The sequence below is a fragment of the Typha latifolia genome, chromosome 1 (genome assembly GCF_019914945.1).
Source record: "Typha latifolia isolate L0001 chromosome 1, TyphaL0001v2, whole genome shotgun sequence".
Taxonomy (NCBI): domain Eukaryota; kingdom Viridiplantae; phylum Streptophyta; class Magnoliopsida; order Poales; family Typhaceae; genus Typha; species Typha latifolia.
The window spans coordinates 14,447,266-14,468,607 of NC_133086.1; the positions used below are offsets into that span (position 1 = coordinate 14,447,266).

The 21,342-nt window shown below is 36.6% G+C and overlaps 2 protein-coding genes across 8 annotated transcripts in view; one reads left to right on the forward strand and one right to left on the reverse strand.

The window, feature by feature from the left end:
• The first annotated feature begins 2,476 nt into the window (after nucleotides 1-2,476).
• On the forward strand, nucleotides 2,477-7,722 carry LOC140785920 (phosphatidylinositol/phosphatidylcholine transfer protein SFH12-like). Of its 5 annotated transcripts, none has more exons than XM_073134027.1 (15): nucleotides 2,477-2,572; nucleotides 3,181-3,318; nucleotides 3,738-4,026; nucleotides 4,147-4,246; nucleotides 4,538-4,804; nucleotides 5,000-5,077; nucleotides 5,184-5,285; nucleotides 5,363-5,412; nucleotides 5,529-5,622; nucleotides 5,763-5,861; nucleotides 5,968-6,090; nucleotides 6,400-6,529; nucleotides 6,612-7,009; nucleotides 7,229-7,309; nucleotides 7,510-7,722. In XM_073134027.1, the coding sequence occupies exons 2-15, from the start codon at nucleotides 3,258-3,260 to the stop codon at nucleotides 7,525-7,527; spliced, it is 1,890 nt and encodes a 629-aa protein (XP_072990128.1). In that variant the 5' UTR covers nucleotides 2,477-2,572; nucleotides 3,181-3,257; the 3' UTR covers nucleotides 7,528-7,722. The 5 variants fall into 5 exon arrangements, with proteins under 5 accessions (XP_072990128.1, XP_072990143.1, XP_072990153.1 ...); XM_073134042.1 differs by having other exon boundaries at nucleotides 6,403-6,529; XM_073134052.1 differs by having other exon boundaries at nucleotides 5,974-6,090.
• A 296-nt stretch (nucleotides 7,723-8,018) lies between these two features.
• Nucleotides 8,019-21,342, reverse strand: part of LOC140785944 (phosphatidylinositol/phosphatidylcholine transfer protein SFH8-like) — a 39,161-nt gene continuing 25,837 nt past the window's right edge. For 2 of the 3 annotated variants that reach the window (XM_073134073.1, XM_073134082.1), the window contains exons 12-15: nucleotides 13,056-13,191; nucleotides 9,122-9,522; nucleotides 8,630-8,704; nucleotides 8,019-8,513 (exon numbers count right to left, since the gene is read on the reverse strand). In XM_073134073.1, coding sequence (XP_072990174.1) covers nucleotides 8,493-8,513; nucleotides 8,630-8,704; nucleotides 9,122-9,522; nucleotides 13,056-13,191 — 633 coding nt within the window. In that variant the 3' untranslated portion in view covers nucleotides 8,019-8,492. The remainder of the gene's footprint in view (nucleotides 8,514-8,629; nucleotides 8,705-9,121; nucleotides 9,523-13,055; nucleotides 13,192-21,342) is intronic. The other variant, XM_073134093.1, reaches the window with a different exon arrangement.

A 21,342-nucleotide genomic window follows, 5' to 3' on the forward strand; every position in this document is an offset into this window, starting at 1 on the left:
AAAATTATAGTTTGAACATTTTGCTATTTATTCATGATAAAGAATAATTGGCATCAATTCATTGTTTCCTTCGGAGGGTAGCGAAAGAGTAAGAAGAGAATGAGACTCTTTTACAATATATTGTCTAGTGGAACAAAGTTACAAAGAAAAAAAAAAAAGGAGGATGCACTTAGTTTACAAAAAAAAGAATTTGTAAAAAGGGAAAGTAGAAGGAAAAATATGACAAGTTTGCCAAAACTTCTACCAAAATAAACCAAAAATTCAACCTTTCCAACATAAAAGGAGTAGAATTTCCACATTGTAGAAGAAAAATAGAGATACAGCAAGGGATCCAGATAGATCAAAGGATCAACTTTCTTTCAAAAAATATCCACACATCCATCTATCCACGTCCATGAAACTTACAACCTATTCAAATACTCCATTCAATACATGTGATATTGGAAGAACTACAAACCTCAATCGAAGCCAAATTAAGCAACACAGAAGGAGAAAATATAATAGATTAGGGTTCGAAGCTTGCAAATTTTTCTGTCCCTATTCTCTCACGTTGCTTGCAAAAAGTGAAATGTCGTAGAAAAGAAAGAGGACGCAACCACACAATAGTTAATTACTAAAATTTACTTAATATTGGGTCGCAATAGGGTCTCATGGACCAGGTTGGGCCTAGTCCAGACAATAAAATCGGGCTCATGCTTGGACAAGGTCTGGCCCAATCTATTCCTAAATCTAATAAACATGGGTCAAACTAATTGCGGGCGAACATACTTAAGCTCAAAAGACAGGCTATTATCTATGGCCTTAGTGGACGGGTTGGGCACTACGAGCTCAGACCGGGTCAGGTCGAGTCCAAAGCGAGCTTGAGACGAAATATAGCTTGATTTTATTAGGTTGGACATAGACAGGCTTCGAGCTCACGGGCTTTTTTTAGCATCCCTAGATGGCAATCAAGTTGGGTTCGGATTCATTAAGATTGAAGTGGAATAGTTACAATATGGTACATGGCAAAAGAAAAGTGGAGATAGGACTACAATTCGAAAGCAAGTTCCACTAAATAAAAATAGAACAACTATGAAACATAATATCAATTGAATAACAAAACTACACGTACTTAAGCAAATAAAAAATAGAGAAGATAGGGTGACTACCTAGAACAAGCCTCCCTCTTGCTTCTCAAAGAGGGAACGACAGATAAATGCAGCAGCAAGAGAATTGGAAGAAAGGTAGAAGAAAGACAGTAGACATCTTATAGCTCTATCATGACATAAGTGACCTAACTCCACCACAACTTAAAGACCCAACTTAGAGAAAATAAACAAAGAAAACAAAACAAACAGATGGTCGGAGCACCGAGTCAAAGCCAAAAACAAGAGAAAAATGAGGCAAATCCTCTGAGTGACTAACCAACAAATAATGCTTCCAACCAAACTGATATCTTAAACTTGGGGACCTTGAACTTTTCCAATGAAACCTTTTTCTTACGAAGATAAAGTTTTAAGAACTCATGATTCAAATTCAACTTTTTAGCCAAACTCTATAAACCATCTAGGATTGGCGCTTCACCTTGGGGAGATGAGTTAGGTTAGGTCAGGTTTAAGTTGTGTTGAGTTGAATCAGGTTAATTTCAAACCAACATGAACATAACTCATTAATTAGATAAGTTAATTAATAATCCTGGACACTGCCAATTATTTCGTCCAACAGGTTAGCGTTGTCATTATCAATGATTGTCACCTTTCGTAGTTTTATGTGCTGAAGCTTTTTTAATTGATTTAGATTCCATTGTACATATCAAGTACAAATTTTGCTATGGTTGGACCCGGCCTTTATCTAACAGTAAATAAATCATTCAAAATAAATATCATATAGAAACATAAAAAAGAAAAAAAAAAAAAAGAGCGAGTTGTTAGTCACAAGTTCCACATAAATAAATGATAAACAGTCAACAAGCTATGCTTCTTCTAATCCACATAAATGGTGATTCGCCTAGTGGTAGTTGACATCCTAATAACTTGTTATCATATAAAAGATCAAATGGACTTTGAAACTTAAAACTTATTTTATCTTCATTTTGGATGACACAGGAGGGTTCAACTAGTAGACATCCTTTCCAAATTCCAACAGATATTACCTACTACATACAAACATTCCTGCTGGGCTTCTCTAATCACATTCCTTTATGATGTTGTTTGCTGCGTAAAGTTAGGTAGCTGATCCAATCCCTTTCCTGAGAAATAGCCGTTACTGGTTGTTGGTCCTCTCTCTCTCTCTCTCTCTCTCTCTCTCTCTCTCTCTCTCTCTCTCTTTCTCAACTACTGTCCTGTATTATTACTATTTTTAGGATGAAGAGGAGGGCTTAAAATGGAATGGATTGGCTTTCCTTTCACCAAAATCTCTCAATATTACACCAAAAATAAGCAAAGACCTCGTCAACAACCACTCTCTAATTCTTTCTCTCTTATCGTCTTGCCCTGTCCCAATTGCCGTCGTCTTCGCAGCGCATTCTATGGACATTTAAACATCCATTCTCTCCACCTCCAATTCTTGCTAAAATTTCTTTCTTTTCTCATAGGTATCTTTTTTTCTTTTCTCCCCTCCCTTTTTCTCTTTTCTTTATCGACCGTCGTCTTGTTCAACTCTTAGCCGATTCTGATCTCGCTGTCAAATGATTAGGCTTCTATCGATTTCTTGTGTTTTGGTACATTTTATGTTTGTTTACTTGTTTATAAGATTATATTAGCAAGTGCTACAGACGTAAGGTCACAATGGCAAAGTTTTGCTTAGTTGGTGCAATCAATCACCTTCTTCTGTAAATATATAACTAATTCACTTGATTTTTCTTCATTTATCCTCTTTACCCTTTTCCCATTTGAATCATTATGGCATTATCTCTCCTTGAGGTCAAGTCTGCAAACCACCTTTGTGAGATATAGAAAACTTGATCTTGGAAACCAATGCATTTCAATTTTAATCTGCACTAATTTGTTATAGATATGCGATGTGGAAACCAAGAATTTTCTGAAAATTCTGAACTTTCTACCTTGCAGTCAAAATAGTTATGAATTCTAGAGCTCTATGGTGTACCTTAATTATTACTTTTTAGGATCCTCTTTTATACTCTCTAGAAATCTTGAACACTTTTTTTTTCTATTTTTATTTTTCATATGAATCATATTTCAGGTATCAAAGAGGTTCTCCTAGCTAGCCTAGTATAATTGATGAGTTCTTGACTCTCCACCCGTTTGTTGTCCTTAATCATGGCCAGCCCGCGCAAGCGAAGCATGAACAATGTCTTGTCACTCGAACGATCTACCAAAGGTGGTGAGCTGTCTCTTTTCTCCTAATTGTGAACCTTATTTTTGTTGTAAAATCAGAACAGTCATCAACCTTTTTCATTTAAAGTAGAATCAAGCACAATTTAGTGAACTTGTATTCTATATAAACAAGCATTCCGTTGCTTTTAGACTTACAAAATATGATATTCACTAATTCTTGGATAAAAAGGTGATGTTATATATATTTGAAACATCATATTACAATGGAGGAACGTGTAACTAAACAAATTTGTTTCGAATGGATTAGTTCTTCATTTCCTAGTAGACATAGATATATATATATATATATATATATATATATATATGTGCAACATCTCAACAGTGAAGAATGTTGTAGCAAACTCACTGCTTCTGTGGTTTTCGTTTCGTGATTATGTTACAATTTGTATTTATTTCTGGCAGGTCTTGACGGCATTCCAGAAGATAAAAGAGACAGAAGATCTGATGTTGAGAACTCAGAGGATGAGAGGAAGACTAGGATTGGATCCCTGAAGAAGAAGGCAATCAATGCCTCCACAAAGTTCAGGTATTCCTTGACAAAAAGGGGTAGGAGAAGCAGCAAGGTCATGTCTGTCGCCATTGAGGACGTGCACGATGCTGAGGAAATGCAGGCCGTCGATGCATTCCGTCAAATTCTAATACTCGAAGAGCTTCTACCATCAAGACATGATGACTACCATATGATGCTAAGGTGATGATATCAATGGCATTCCACTTCAATATACATATAAAATTTAGTGTTCAATTAGATAAGTACTTCATGTATTGCATGTGTTTGACGAATTAATCAAGATCATTTCTACTGTAACAGGTTTCTGAAAGCGAGGAAGTTCGACATCGAGAAAACAAAGCAAATGTGGTCCGATATGCTCCAGTGGAGAAAGGAATTTGGTGCAGACACAGTAATGGAGGTTATTGTTCTTGTTCACCTTATTATCTCCTTCTAACAACATCTTGCAGCTTAATCAATTTCATGATAAATTATGGTTCATCTGAAAGTTCTTTTAATTGAATAACGAACTTACTTTTAAGCATCTTAAAGTCCATTTTCAAATAAGTTCTTGAGTAGAGTGAAAGATGTAACTCAGAAGAAGGAAAGTATAAAGCATATCAAATTGCAAGTTCAGTTCTTGGTCCATGCATATATATCGATCGTGTCATTGTGACTCATTTAGTATCGCTTCCTACTGTTTATTTCTCAGGAATTTGACTTCAAAGAGATTGAAGAGGTCTTGGAGCACTATCCACAAGGTAATCATGGAGTAGATAAGGAAGGCAGGCCTGTTTACATTGAAAGACTTGGACAAATTGACACAAACAAGCTGATGCAAGTTACAACAATGGATCGGTATGTTAAGTATCATGTAAGGGAGTTTGAGAGGACCTTCGCCGTCAAGTTCCCAGCCTGCTCGATTGCAGCCAAAAGGCACATTGATCAAAGCACAACTATTCTAGATGTGCAAGGAGTGGTATGTAGAGAGTGTTTGCTTCCAATGAGTTTACTTAATCAATCAAAAGCCATATGTTGAAGCTAAACGCATAAGAATCCAACACTCTTAAAGAGTCTGCATAAGGAGCTCTTTGTAAAAATAAGATGATCTTTTCCTTGAAGTTTTTCTTTTCTTTTCTTCCTTTACATGAATATGATATGGCTATGATCTTAGGGGTACAAAAATTTCAACAAGGCTGCAAGAGAACTAATTGGCCGCCTTCAGAAAATTGACGGCGATAACTATCCTGAGGTACTCATCATCATTTTGACATAAAGAAAAATTTATAGACTCTTCCAATAGGAGTTTAGGCATGAAACATGACATGTGAAAAAAAAAAGTTAATTGTTCTATCCAGACATTGTGTCGCATGTTCATCATTAATGCCGGTCAGGGATTTAGACTGCTCTGGAACACTGTAAAGTCTTTCCTAGATCCAAAGACCACGGCAAAGATTCACGTAAGCTATAATCCTTTTTCTCTGTCAATATTGTTTCTGATCATAAACTTCCATATTCAATGATAAATTCTTATCAGGTTCTAAGTAATAAGTACCAGAGCAAATTGCTTGAAGTGATTGATGCCAGGTTTTGCTTTTAAGACTTCACGTTCTACTTGAACATTGATTCATATATGTTAACAGAAAGTTATATAAAAATTGATGGGTGAAACCTATGACACTCATTTCATGAGCTTTTGACAGTGAATTGCCTGAGTTCCTCGGTGGCACTTGCAACTGTGAAGGTGGTTGTCTTCACTCCGACAAAGGCCCATGGAAGGATCCTGAAATTTTGAAGGTTTTTCATTTCCACCTTACTTTAAATTCTTTATTTCTTTCTCAAATAAGTTTGTAAGTTTGTCCTAGGTGTTAATCGATGCAAGTTGAAAGTATTAGAAAATTCCATTGCATTAGCACTTAAAATTCTATGATATTTAGATGGTTCAAAATGGGGTGGGGAGATGCGGAAAGCCAAATATGACTCCTTTTGAGGCTGATGAGAAGACTATTTCTGAGGATGAGATATTCTACGCCAAGGTGATACAATTTTCCAACTAGCTTTACCTTCATTTTTTTCCAATTATCGTTGTAAGTGCATGTTTAAGCACTAATGAGTAAAACACTCTTTTTTTCTAAATTTAAGAAGCAGGATCCTTTCCACGTCGAGACTATTATAGCTACCGATGATTCCAAAATCTTGAGGGGTTTGATTGAGCATCCACATTTGTCGCCGGTTCGGGAGGAATCAGGGTACCCAGAACACCAGGTAATTAGATATGTATTTAGTATTATTTAGTTAAAATCCTCTATTAACTGAATAATATCAACTTAATTTAACCAATCGACCATTGCCATTCCATTACAATGCCATTTTTAGCAAAGAAATATAAGACCACACTACATTAGCTACTAGTTCTATCATCTCGGAGATTATATGGACACCTTTAACCTTAAAACTTGATAGTAAAGACACCAATATAATGTGTCATTTATCAATGACAATTGTTTTCGTTACTATCTCTAAGATACTTGATTTCAGTCTGAAATAAGAAGATGACACAAAACTAGCATGCAGCAGGTTGCAATGGTTAAGGACCACATCCCTCCTTTATATTCTTACGACGATTATATTCCGATGATCGACAAGGCCGTAGATGCTAGTTGGAACAAGGCTGTACGAGACGAGAAACTCACGACATCTAAAGGTTCATTTAAAATCTTCTCATTGTTTTCAGTTTATATGAAACTTATAACACCTCACACTTGATTGATATCTTTCCCTTGCAGATGCCTATGCTCTAGCAGAAGCTTGCAGGGTATCAAATGGTCTCAGTAATCACATTCTCTCAGGAGTCATGGCCTTCGTCATGGGTATCGCCACTATACTTCGCGTCGGACGTGTTATGCCGAAGAAGAAGATCAACAATGCAGCAATAGATAGCAGGAGCATTGGCTGCTGCCCAGACACAATGGTAAGAGGACAAATGCAGCAAGCCAAGCTCCCTGAGTCAGCAGTGTGTGTTGCTGATTTCTCCGCGGTGGTGAAGCGCCTTGGAGAACTCGAAGAGAAGGTGAACATCCTCAGCATGAAGCCTGCTGAGATGCCATCGGAGAAGGAGCAGATGCTGAAAGCTGCTGTTAGCCGCGTCGATGCTCTAGAAGCTGAGCTTGCATCAACCAAGAAGGTACGTAAGAACAGTACTGGATACTCCTCTCAATTATGGTGTAATTCTTGTTTGAAAGCATCTGAGTACCTTACTTGAAAATATTGATATAGATTCCATATAAGTCTTGTCTTTTTGTTGTTATTGGTAGCTTCTGGTATTAGAAAGTGTATATTTTAATGCACAAAGAAAGGAGGAGCTCAGATACTGAAGGATGATAACTCCTGTGGTTTTTTGCAGGCTCTTGAGGATGCTCTTGGTCGTCAGGAGGAGCTTCTTGCATACATTGACAAGAAGAAGAAGAAGAAGACGAGCAGGCTGGTAAGCTCACTCTTGAATTTCTATAGATTAGCTTAAATTGTCATACCGGGTGCCAAATTATTCAATAGTAATTTATTAGGTGATTTTGTTATATTTTCCCATTTACGCCTTCAGAGTTTAGTGTTTATCTTGCCTCTTTTGCTATAAATTTGCCTCTTTTCTAATATCATGAAACCTTTCTACTTTAAAATTGTATGCAGAACCCATTCTGCTGGTAGATAGATAGAGGGAGGATGAAGACCGGTTGTGAATTGAGGGGCAGATTGATAGCAAAAGAGAAGCATATAATATTGGTTGTACTCTCGTATGTTTCTTCTTCGTGTAAATTGATCCAAGGTTTCAGTGAAAATACTATGATTCTTTGTGATCACATTGTCCCTGCATATAATATTGGCTATTATTTATGGATTAAATTTTCTTTTTTCCTGCAAGTAAGTCTACCTGCATCCTTTTGCCAGATAGACATCTAGTCGTATTTAAATGATTCATTTAATAAACCGACAAAGAAGACAGTGATAATGGATAAGGTAGGATCAAATCCGGTCAATCTAGCCTGTACTCGAGCAACATCTGAGATAGTGATCTCTTTTGTAGTTTGGAAATCTAATTGATCACAAACTATTATACACATCTAGCAATATCCCAAATACCTGCTGATACTAGCTGCAGATTCTTCTCTATAGACAAGTAACATCACAAACACACTGAGTTTTTGACCAACCTGACTAGTTTTTTGTTTTTTACGAAATAGATTGCCCCTCTAATAAGTTTGAGGGACAAATTCATTTCGGTAATAAAAGCTTGGAACATAGTTTGGTCAAAAACTTCACAAACACTTGCAGGTACTAGCTGTAGATTCTTTATACACAAACTATATTACCTCCCTTTAACATGGATGAGAGATACAATGTTTGCCAGTGAAAGAACAACAACACTCATATCTTTACTATTACATTAGTAAAGATATGAGTGTGAGGTGAACACAAATACTTAGAAACGCAGCAGATGAAGGTGGTCTAAACTTGACATGTTTGATCAGATTTATATATCTCACTGAACACTCAAGGATGCTCAGATAACTGTAGTTGAAAATCTGTTGCAGTAATTGCACCTCAAAATCACCTTTCAATGTGAAACACGAACAACAAAGTGAAAAGGTAGAATGGGTCTGTGCACTCTCAGTTCAAAAGCAAGATTTCTTCTTCTGCGGAAGTTCACAATAAAGAACATCCAGTCATGTGACACATAAACTGATAGTAAGATCAAAAGTGCTTTAAAAAAAACAAAGATCAAAAGTGCAGGGGAGAAATCTTTACAAACCCGAAATTTAGCCTCCTCTTGGCGGTCAATATATGCAAGAAGTTCTTCTTGTCTGATGAGAGCCTCATGTAAAGCCTGCAAGTACGTCGTGAAAACCAATACATATTTAGACATGGACTTTTCCATATAAAAATCACCAACAGGGACAAAAATTTAAGCAGTGGTCAGTAAATAGACTAGACTTTAAATGCCAGATGGAAAAAGAAAAAAAAGGAAAAACCTAATCAAACTAAAGGAAATGGAAAGTGCTACATATATCGTCTACAGATTATCATTGAAATTGTGTCAGCTTAGTTATTGCTGTTGTTTTTTCTTTGAGTGTGTGTAAGTTCAGTTGCTATAATGAAAGATCAACTTGTTGAGAAAAAATTGTCGCAAAATCTTGTTCGATAAACTGTAACATTTTAGCAAAATGGTGGTAGATGTCCAGTGTTTGCCCTAAAATAGGAAACTGACTGCAGTCACAGAGGCAAATAGGTTGAAAACCTTCACCTTTTTAGTAACAATAAGCTCAGCTTCTAATGCATCAACCCGGCGAACAGCAGCATTAAGCAACTCTTCTTTCTCAGAAGGCATTTCAGATGGTTTTGCTTGAAGAATGTCAACCTTCTCTTCAAGTTCCCCAAGCCTTTTCAACACCAAAGAAAGGAGGTCTGTTTCAGTGAACCCAGGAGTTGGTGAAGGGGGGCGGTATTCTTCTGGCATAGAGTCCAGATAATATGCAGAAGATTTGTCTTCTAGCTCAGAAATTCTGTCAGGTAATCTCTTTGTCATACGATTAGTGACTGAGCGCAGAAGTGTCAGGATGGTAATGAGAAACGCCATAAGCATTGCAATTATTTGAGCAAGAGGACCTTCAGGATGTTTCATTGTATCCAACAAAGGAAAAGCCCCTGGATTAAGAGAAATATGATAAAGAAATTGAATAATCACACAAAAAGAACTTAACTCATACAACATATATCGGTCTTATATTATTTTTCTTATTAACATAATATTCGCATGAGGGCATCACTTGATGTGACCTTACGCTTTGCATCTAAGAGGTCATGAGTTGAAGTCTTAAAATAAACCTCTTTAAAAATGAGGTTACAGTGAATACAATTGTCCTTTCCAGGCCCTAAGTAGTAGGGACCTGGGAAGAAGAAAGCCATATAGTAGTGAATTCAGTGTTTTGAATAGCATTTAAGGCGGTCGATGGTCCACCCCGCATACACATAAGTGACCCAACAATGCAGCTAGTAGGTGCATTTGTTGGGTTTAGAGCAAATGTGGGTGTAATTGGCAGATCCTAGTAGGCGCAAATGCAGGTGTGAGTGTGGAAACACAAATTTTAGTAGTGTAATTTACAACAATTTGCACCTACTTGAAGTTTATAGTGTAAAATATTTATCAAAGATTTTTGTCAGCAAAAGAGAAAATATTTTCCTTGTATTAAGATATTGGATAAAATACAGAATAGCTTTTAAATCATTTAAACAATTTATGCAAGGGCAAAATGGTCATTCTCAAGCCTAAATTCGCTTTTAATCATAATTACTTAGATTTAACTAATGGAATGATATTTTTGAAAAAGAACAACGATTTTGGTGGCAATTATGATATTTTGCAGAATGTAGTTGTAATCATGGTTTTAAAAATCGGCCAATGCGGCCGCCTTGGTGGGGTGGAGTACTGCTCACTCCACAAAGGGGGTAGACGGCAGTAATTTCACAGTTGGACCGAGCAGCTAGCAACGGCTAGCGAGTGGGTGCTCTTCCTCTTCTCCTTATTTTTCTTCTTTGTCTTCTCTTACGTAGGGAACTATTTCTTTCTTTTTCTTTTCTCACCTTTTGCACCCTTTCATTGGCTACCACGTGTCACCCACTCACTTTTTTCTCTCCATCACGCCCACACTCATAGGCTCATCGTTGGCTGCATGATATATATATATATATATATATATATATATTTGTTATTGTTGTAAATTACACTATTAAATTTTTTATATACATAATACTATATTAGTATATATATCATACATAATTATTTTTATTTTTCTATATTTTAAAATCTACCCATCTTAGCACTAGGTGGTGGGGTGACAGCCCACCACTCACGGTCGCCTTTCAACAAATGTGATTTCTATGTTAATCCCTAACTTAAGTCTCAAATTCCCAATCCAACATTCCATCTCATCTCTTCTTCTCCAACTTTACACTCTATTCTCGAAGTGTGCACTCTCTTCTCTCGAGGGTGATAAGTGTTCTCTTGATAGTTAGTGATCTATCTCCTCTCTCACACAGTTACAATCTCGCATTCTTTGCCTCCATCACCAACCACCGTCACATTAATACATTATCCACCGATCATCGATCACCGCCACCTTTCCCCTCTCCACTGCACACCCCCTCCACACACTACCACGATCCAGATCAGGAATGACCCAACCTGATCCCAATCCGAACTCTCTCTCTCCTTCTCTCTTTCTTGTCACTCTCTTTTTCTCTCTTTCACTCTTTCTTCTCTCTTTCTCTCTCTTTACCATATAACTATTTTTTTCTTACGGAGAGATCTAGCTCCGGCGACGCAGATCTAACTCCGACGATGCAAATCTAACTCCGGCGAAATTCGATGAACTCCGGTATATAATTTTTTAATTTATTGCTTTATTTCTTTATCTACTTTTCTCATTTCTTCCACTCTCTCCCTTTTTCTTCTCTTTTCTTCTTCTTCTTCTTCTTCACTACACTATGGTATTTTTTTTCTTTTATTTGATTTTCTTCCACTCACTCTTTTTCAAACCTTGCCACTGACCACCTCTCTCTAGCAGACCATATTACCCTTATCTCTATCATCTTCTCCTTTCTATGATTTGATTATTTTATATGAATTACTTTTAAAATTATGTGTGATATGTGATTATTTTCTGAAATTGTGATTTATTGTGTCAAATTGTGAATTAGTATGTCAAACTGTGAAAAAGTTTGTGAAGTTGTGATTTGATTATTTTGTCTAAATTATTGTGTGATATTTATGTTTGCGTATGTGTTACTAAAAAATATGTTGATTAGATTGGTGTATATATCATACCATACATAATTATTTTAATGTGCAAATTATAGTTTTCCCCTATGTAGTTTAGCTTGATTTTAGCTTACCTCCTTAAACTTCAAACTTAAGAACTTAACTCCCTCATGATCCAAAGTATGTAGACCAAATTGCATATGTTAGATTTTCCAAATGTAACCGTGTTCATCGAAGTCAATATCTCCCGTCGTGAATAAATTGCAAAATGACCAAAAAAAACCCTGCCATTTTCAAATCAATTTTATCTTTATAATTGAATTTCTTTTACATCTCAGTTAATGATTAACTAACAGTTGCAACTTGGTCTAAACTCTAGGGATTTAAGTGCTGAAGTTTGAAGCATAGGAGAGCAAGCTGAAATCAGACCAAACCACAGAATGTAAATTGTAATTTTTCCTACTTTAATATATTAAAATCATGGGTTGAAGTTCCGACCGACCCCAATTTGGATCAACCAAAATGGATTTGATCAATACAGCCAATCCCGATCCTAGTCGACCGAAATGGACCGACTAATACGGCTGATACATATTGTTACCACCTATATGCTATGCAGTGAGGTGATCACTCGCATACCAATGGCACTTTTTAAAACGTCGAGTGAACGTTAAACTATTTCATAATTTTTTCTGACTTCTTCAGTTTATTGGACTTATGGAAGAAAGGAAGATGAGAAAGCAGTATTTTCTACATCAATGCGTTGGAACCATATTTAAAATATAACCCTATAGAAAAAAATCCTATAACTACTAGGAAAAAGAAAACCTAAAGTGTAATAAGATATTTATGAAATTCAAAGTCAACCATCATGATGAATTACAGCCAAATATCTTTAAGCTGGAATATAAGAGTAGGTTCTTACTGCATAGAAGACTAGCAGACCAATAAATCTGATCTGTCCTCATATCTCCACAGCAATGAGATGCTAAAGCAATAATTAATTTCATTTGTTGGAAGTAAATTCAATGTTTATCTCTGTAGAGATGACTCCAAAAATTGCCAGGAAGAGAAAAGCCTAAGTTATATTAGGATAGCCGGACAATTCAAAGTTAATCATATCTGTGAAAACCAATATGAGCAAACATCTTCACAAGAATTATAGAGCAGCTTTTTATTGCATATGGGACACTATTGCAGATGTAGAGATTTGATGTTCACTCAGTCGGTACAACAGTGAGGTACTACTAAAGCAATACAATGAGAAAAAGGAGCAAACATTAGCTACAACTGTGTTAACTAGCATAACAAAACCGGGCCAGTAAGTATTTATTAATGTGGCTTCTTTAAAATATCAAGGGTACAGAACATGAAGATGATATCTAGTGCTGGCTAATTACATAATCACAAATTCACAAACCTTTCGATGGGAAAAGCCTACTGGAAGAAGTTTCTTTCTTCCAGCATGCATCCACAGCCTTGTCAACCATGGGAATACATTCATCGTACTGAGAAAGGCCTGCTGGAAAGCTAGCTGCCTTGACCATTTTCACCTGCTAGAACATAAATGAACTATAGGTAAATATATTGGGTCTGACAACCTTCTTCATAGTTTGCTCTTTTAATATAGAAAAAGAATTTGCAAAGTCATATAAAGTATAAGAAATTAAAAAAAAAAGGTTAACTTATTGTTAGGTTGTCATCAAGCTAATAACAGGTGCATGATTATGAGTTATTAATGAAGTTATGAACCAACAACACCATGTTATTATTTTATCTGGAGCCTAAGAGAAGGGCTTATTTTTAGACTCACACTATTGAAAGAGTAAAGAATGATTAATACTTAATTTTCTAGCAAAGCTTGTTCAAAAGGTACGATTATACATGCACCATTTGATTGGGAAGTTTCAATGCATCTGACTTTATCCCTTTATTTGCATGCACATTCGCTTAAAAAGAAAAGATAATAGGTTTCATAAATTCGAAGATAAGCATTATTATATGTACCCAAATGTACAATGAAATATGCCCTCAAATCTTTTGTTACTTGCATCCCAATGTGAACACAGGTAAGAATGTAATTAATAGGTGGTACATGCTCATCAAGCCTTATATTATAGTTTGACTATGTATTAAACTATTAATCCAAGTGATCATAAACATATTAGGCAAGTTTTTGGGCACATGAAGTAATACTGCTCTATGATGGAAATTTGGAAGTGAGCATGGGAGAAGGGCGAGAGCATCATAATTTTCAAGATCATGCCTCACTTGCCGCCTAATCAAACTATTGGAGTGATTGACCCATTGCATCATTTATTTCTGCCATATATAAATCTGTTTGAAACAGTGATATTAACAATAATATTGCTCAAACGGTGGTGACTAGATCCATTAGATTTTAGTTGCTTACTATCCAACCAAACCTAGAATAAATTCTGTATGACAGACACTAGTCCCAGCTCATAATTCTCCAACTCCACTCTCCTTCAACTACCGTGTAATCAACAAGGTTCAAAATATTGGGATTAGGATTGGCCATCCTAAAAAAAGATGTTATCTGCCATATCAGCCATTTCAGCCACCAGTATTGGGTATTTTTAATTATATACAAATTACAAAAAGAAGTCAGTGATCTCTTGATTGGCTTTACTGCAGAGCAACAAATGGTCTTTCATATAATGAATATTTGTAAACCCAAAGGGAACCTTTATATTTCTTTGACTCCTCCTTTCTGAATTTGAAAGAAAAAGAAATTGAATTTCTACCAACATAATAACAACTACCTATGATGAAACATTGAGAAAAGTTTTCAGCAGGCGTTTAGTTGTAGCCTCAAGCTCATAGCAGTCAGAATGAAATGAAGACAAAGTCAGGAATAGAAGTTCGTCTTGCTTTCCCTGGTCGAAAATGAGCAACAAACTTGTTGGTAGGTATAATATTTAACTTCTTTGTTGCACTCTCAACTCATGCAATAAAAGAACCTCAACTCTTGTAAACATGGGATTTCATCTTTTATATTTCGTTCTAACAATTTTGACAAAGCATAAGCTTCAGGAAAGCCTTCTGGACTGATAGTTTATGTCAAAAAATAGGCAAATCAAGTAGAAGTAAGCCTTCATTCAACCTCTAATATGAATCCCATTTTCTCTGATGTTTCTATTCCACATTTAGTTATAAAAACAACATCAACATGTTATTTCATAGCCAATCACTTATGTGCCACTAGCAATTGACTATGTCAAGAGACAGGTTGAATGACTGAGAAAAAGGGAACTCGTGGCTCAAGAGGAAGGGGGATTCACATGCCTGGTTGGAGCGTAGGAAGGAGATTGATTTGAGATGGATTCAGGTTAGACCTGATTTGACTTGGTGCACAAATTTCACTCAAATTTAACAAAATTAGATCCAGTTGGAAATATGCTTAAATCTAAACCAAACCTCCTTGGACACAAACCCTTAATCGCCTCCTACCAGGAGGCAATTAGAAAGGTGCATGCCTCTCTCGTTGCAGTGACATTGTCCTCATCGGAGGGACCTAGATGGAAACTAGAAATGGCACATGCTCGTGGACAAGGAACAAGATCCCTAAGAAGGTTTGGAAGTTTAGGAAGTACATGACTTCCAAATGGCTCTTCAAGATTCAAAAGAGATCCTGTAGAAAAAGAAAAGGACGATCCCTAAAGCCAAAGTAGACCTGATGAAATTTGGTGAGGGGCAGAGCAACCTCCAACAGTGCACTGCACAGGTGGAAAGTACTTCCAACTTGTCTTTATGAATATCATTTATTGGACTGTCGAGGGGCACTGAAACAGCCTACCTTAACAGATGCTTAAATCTTGTAAGGAGTCACAAAATTTATGTTATTTTCCTTTCGGAAACTAGGTTTAATGTTTCTAAAGCTAACAACATTGCTCGCAGGATTGGAAAAGATTGGGACTTCTCTGATGTATTTAGTCAAAGCTTGTTTGGTGGACCCAAGATACCATGGAAATCTGTGGTCCCGATGGCTGTCCCCAAGGCCTCACCACAAGTAATTCATAGTATTATTACCAAGGTTCCCAGTTTCGGCCGATCCCGAGTGGGATCGGCCGAAACGGATCGAGATCGGCCCTACCTAGCCGAAACCAGTCGGTTTCGGCCGTTTCGGCCGAAACGGGTGGGAACGGGTCGGATCCGACCCGGGGGACCCACCCCCCACCTGCCTCTCTCCCTTTTCTCTCTCTCTCTTTCTCTTTTTTCTTTCTTTCTTTCTTTTCTTTCTCTCTCTTTCTCACGGATCTCTTACTCTCTTTCTCACCGGTGACTGAATAGTGAGTAGAACACCTACTGCTGCAATGCTTGCTGCAGCAGCACGCATGCTGCTGTTGTGAAATGCTTGCTGCTACTGTGAGCTGCAGCAGAGACTTCTCTGCTGCTGCTGCAGCAGAAATTATATTATATTTTAATTTTAATTTATGTTTTTTAATTGCAGAGCTAAAATATCAATGGCTCCAAAAGAGAAGTCATATGATACCGACATCAAATAACATTGCGGACTATTGGGCAAGATAAAAGGCGCGTTAAATGCAACTGGTGTGGAAAAGAAATGAGTGGTGGTGTCAGTCGTTTGAAAGAACATTTAGCTAGAAGACAAGGAAATGTAGCAGCTTGCACTCAAGTGTCTTTGGAAATTAAAAAGCAGATGTTGGCTCATTTAATTGGCAAAAAGAAGGATAAACAATCTGCACAACAAAGAGAGTTAATGATTCGTGAAGAATTGATGCATAATCCTGTACACATTGATGATGATAGCAGTGAGCAAAGTGAGGAGGATGAGGACAGACAGATGAGGAGGGCAATGAAAGAGAGTAGAAATATGCATAGAAAAGAGGAAGAGATGAGAAGAAGCACTGGTGGTAACTTTCAGAGATCTAGATCAGTTAATATACGAGGAGAGAGAGAATATGGGGGCAACAGTTCTACCCATAGGACTCCTGGTGTTACAGCAGAGTCTGAAAATATTGGACCAATGGATACATATCTTCAAAAAAAAAGAGGTCGTACACAGACTTCAATCAAGACAGCTCTCAAAGGAATTAAGAATGCAAAGAAACACATTGGTAAAGCTATCTCTAAATTTTTCTTCTACAATCATATTCCTTTCAATGTAGCTGATAGCCCTTACTATCACACTATGGTGGATGCTATACAATCAGTAGGGCCTGGTGTTCCCCCTCCTAGTTCAAATGATATTGCTACTAAATATCTTGACTTAGAGGTAGATGAATTTCATAATTATATTGAGACATTTAAACGGTATTGGGATGAATTTGGTTGTACACTGATGTGTGATGAGTGGAGTACACAAACAGAAGAAATATAATTAATTTCTTAGTGTACTCTGGCATGGGGACAATATTTTTGAAGTCTGTGGATGCTACTGCTCATTTCAAAAATGCAGATTATATTTGTCAGTTGATGGATGAGGTAGTACAAGAAATCGGTGAAAAAAGAGTAGTTCAAGTGGTTACTGATAATGGGGCAATTACTGATGATTAAAAGACCTCATTTATATTGGACGCCTTGTGCTGCACATTGTATTAATATGATATTAGAGGATATTGCAAAAGAGCTTGAAATTAACATGGTCATATGTGAAGGTCAGAGGTTAACAAATTTTATATATAACCATGGTTGGGTTCTTAATTTACTCAGACAGATGACTGGTGGTAGGGAGATCATCAGACCCGACGTCACTAGATTTGCCACTCACTTTTTAGCCTTGGAGAGCATCATGCGCTATAAGGATGATATTATGCGGATGTTTACATCACAGGAGTGGTCTATGAAAATTAAGAATATGAAACCTAAAGATAAATCTTTATGTGAAACTTTAAAAAATATGGCTCTTGGAAATACATTTTGGGATAATATTACAATTGCCACCGTAGTATTTGAGCCTTTTGTCAAAGTATTAAGACTTGTAGACAGTGATGACAAGTCTGAGATGGGTTTCTTATATGAGGCAATGGACATAGCTAAAGAATCAATAAAAAAAATGTGGGCCAAAGTTATAGGAAGTGGTGGAAGATGATTGATTCTAGATGGAACAAACAACTATATAGAGATATACACGCTGCTGGTAAGCATGCTTTTGAGTTTTAAGTTTTAATTTACTTTTATTTATGAATATTTTAAAATTTGAATGCTTACAAATTTTAAATTTCTACAGGGTATTTTCTTAATCCAAGATTTTAATTCTCTAAAAATGTCAATAATGATAATGAAGTCTTGTTGAGGGTTAGAAAGGTAATCAGCAAGCTTGAGCCCGATATTCATAAACAAATAATGTGCGATAAAGAAGTGAGTTATGATTCAATTAAATAATTTTATTATTATTTATTTTAAGTTTTAACTTTCAATATAATCAATAAGCTAATAATATATTTCTGATTTCAGATGGAGAGATATAGATTGAGAGTCAAGCAATTCAAGATCGCTAAAGTTGCTGCAGCTATATCTCATAACACTCCAGCTGAATGGTGGTCTATTTATGGATGGGATGAGACACCAAATTTGACGCCAATAGCAAAGAAGATTTTAAGTCAAACTGTGTCTTCATCACAGTGTGAAAGAAATTGGACTACTTTTTCCTTAATTCACACAAAAACACGCAACCGATTAACAATGGAAAGATTGGAGAAGTTAGTTTTTTGTCATTATAATATGAGATTGAGGAAGAGAAATTTAAGAAAAAAAGCAGAAAATGAACAACTGATTGATTTAAATCATGTTTTTGATGAAGAAGGCCCCTTGCCTCCATGGATCAGAGAAACAGAGGACGGGTTATTAGATGATAGAGATAACCCATGGTTAGATGAAATATTGGGAGAGACCACGACGAGGGCAGAGGCTGGTACGAGTCATTCAGCAGCGAGAGATAGTATACCTACTAGTACTAGTCATAGTCCTGATGATACATATGGTGGTGAGATCGTTCCATCTACATTTGTTGAGGAAAGTCAAGGAAGCATAAGGAGTGAAGACAAAGAAACTGAGGATATATATACATATCAGCAACGTCGTCCTGAGATGCATTTTGGTTTCTATGATTATGGTACATCGAGTATTTATTGTTTGGAGCCATCACAAAATCAATATGCTAGTTATTATCCTCAATATTCTCAGGCACAAGATTCAAATGCTGGTTATTATCCTCCTCAAACGCAAGTCACATAACAAAATCCATACAATATGACTAGTATGATGGAATCACTTTTTGGAGCATCAGGTCCCAGACATCAATATTTACAAACTTATGGTGATTATGATGATGAAGACTATAGAAATTTACGAGAACCAGCTCGGTATTTAACAAAGTTTTAAATTTTGAGTAAGTTAATACATTTTTTTTAGTTTTTAGACTTCATATGTGAGTAATTTTTGTTTTCTTATTTTGTCATTTTTTCTAAATTTTTCTGCATTTTTAAATAATATTTAGAATTTTATATAATTAAAAAAATAGTCCGATCCGATACGAACGGCCGATACGGCCGATACGTATCATTTTTCTGGATGGCCGATATCGATCCCGATCCCGATACTAGGAACCTTGATTATTACATCAGAATCGTACAATTCATCTTGGCTTATATCACTCATATATATATATATATTTATATATATGTGCTATCACATCTTATATTCACAGAAATTTTTAATGGAAACATGGCTGCAATTACTATCTTTTTCCTTAAATATAGGTAGTAACGACTTAAGTCTTTGTATTGATCATGCCAATCTTGTGGAACTAGGTTTCTCTGGACCTCCGTTTACTTGGTCTATAATCAACCTAATGTGGAGAGGGTTTGGTGTAGACTTGATAGAGGTTTCACTAATGCAGTAATGCTAATTGGCTTCATCTGTTCCCTTCAGCTTCCATTTCTCACCTTATTCGATCCGAATCTCATCATGCTCATGTCTGCATCTCTCGTCTCCCTTGGTCTAAATTTGTGAATAGGCCCTTTAGATTCGAGCATTTTTAGTTTGACAATCTTAAAGTAGAGAACCTTGCTAAAGAGTCCTTTGTCTTCTACTTTGATTCTTCAAATTCTGCTGATTTGTATGGGAAGCTTGCCACTGTAAGCATGGCCTTTGTAAGCTTGAGAATTGTATAGATGCCCTAAATGCCCCAGATTGTTGATCTTGAAAAACTTGTTATTGATGGTATGATTGTTTCTCCTTCTCATCCTGATTTGAATGTCCTTTACAACAAGCATTTTGCCCTCCTAAGACATCTTGAAACCAAGTGAAAAACTAAGGCCCGAGATCTTTGGGTAACCCAAAGTGAGAGAAATTCGCGCTATTGCCATCTTGCAACCCTTATTAAAACAAAAGAAATTGCCGATCAATCCTTACTTCTGGATTCTGGGGAAAGAATTATGGATTTTGAAGCTATAAAGCATGCTTTTCTCAATTTTGTTCCAACTTATGGACTAATTTTGATTAGTATTGGAAGGGTCTCTCTCCTATGCCTTCATGTTGTCATGATGATGACTTGACTATGCCCTTTTCTAATGATAAGATTAGATGTGCATGGTGGAGAATACCTCTCGGCAAATCTCCTGGCCCATATGATTCTCATATTGAATTTTATAAGAGGTATTGGAACCACAATGATAAGGATTTGTGTCAGTCCCTGAGAGGCTTTCAACTCAATGGCAAACTTCCTACCAAGTGGAATGAGGCTTTCATTGTTTGTATCCCTATGATGCAAAATACTGCTAGAGTCACTGAATTTCAACCCATTTCTCTGTACCATGTGACATAAAAACTATTAACAAAGCTTCTTGTCTCTAAACTAAAAGCCTATGCTGGCACAGATCACCACCCCTAAGCAATCTACTTTCGTGGCAAGAAGGTGCATAGGGGACAATATCCTCTTAGCCCATGAGATTCTGCATTATTGACTTGCTCAAATCATAGAATTTGCCATTTTACGTATGTTGATGACTTGCTCATCATCAGTAAAGTTTTTGCTGCTAGCTGCAAGGTTATTAATGAAGTTTTGAAGATTTATGGGAGTATTACTAATTAGAAGATTAACTATAGCAAGTCTGCCTTCTATGTCCCTAATTTAGAGGTGAAAGCAAGTCCGATTAACTCCAGACCCGCTACCCGATCCAGATCGGACCGGATATGGGTGCAAATTTGCTACTCGTTTTGGATTCGTATCCGAATACGTATAGAAGTTTAGAAAGAAGCTCAGATCCGGATTCGGATATGGTTACACATTACTTAATCGGATCCTGATACTGGATATCCATTTACCCGTTTACCTACTTATAGATAATGATTTACCCACCTTAACCCTAACCTAACATAGAAGCCTCCATCTATTCTCTCCCCTATTCGATCAAACAATGGAGCAGCGACATCATTCCTGAGAAACCCTTTCACTGGCATTCACGACCTCTATCTCTCTCCCTCTTAATCTGCCACCACCTCTGTCTCTCTAGCTCTTCACCGGCAGCCACCAAGTCCTCCATCCCTCTCGCCATCTCTCTTTTTGTCATCCTTCTAATCCACAAACCCTCCTCTTTCTCAATGTTTGTGTCTTGATGGTTTCTTCTATCTTGATGTTGGAAGTCCAAACAATCAATCTTTCATCTTGTAAATGGCTTGAAGAATCTCTTGGATAAATGTCGGGTTTGTGTTCTTTCTTG

Bases quoted from the DNA above. Each gene is read 5' to 3' on its own strand.
- LOC140785920 (XM_073134027.1), top strand. From the start codon at position 3,258: ATGGCCAGCCCGCGCAAGCGAAGCATGAACAATGTCTTGTCACTCGAA. The intron at 3,319-3,737 runs GTGGTGAGCTGT...TATTTCTGGCAG, and splicing joins ACTCGAACGATCTACCAAAG to GTCTTGACGGCATTCCAGAA. The intron at 5,078-5,183 runs GTACTCATCATC...TGTTCTATCCAG, and splicing joins ACGGCGATAACTATCCTGAG to ACATTGTGTCGCATGTTCAT.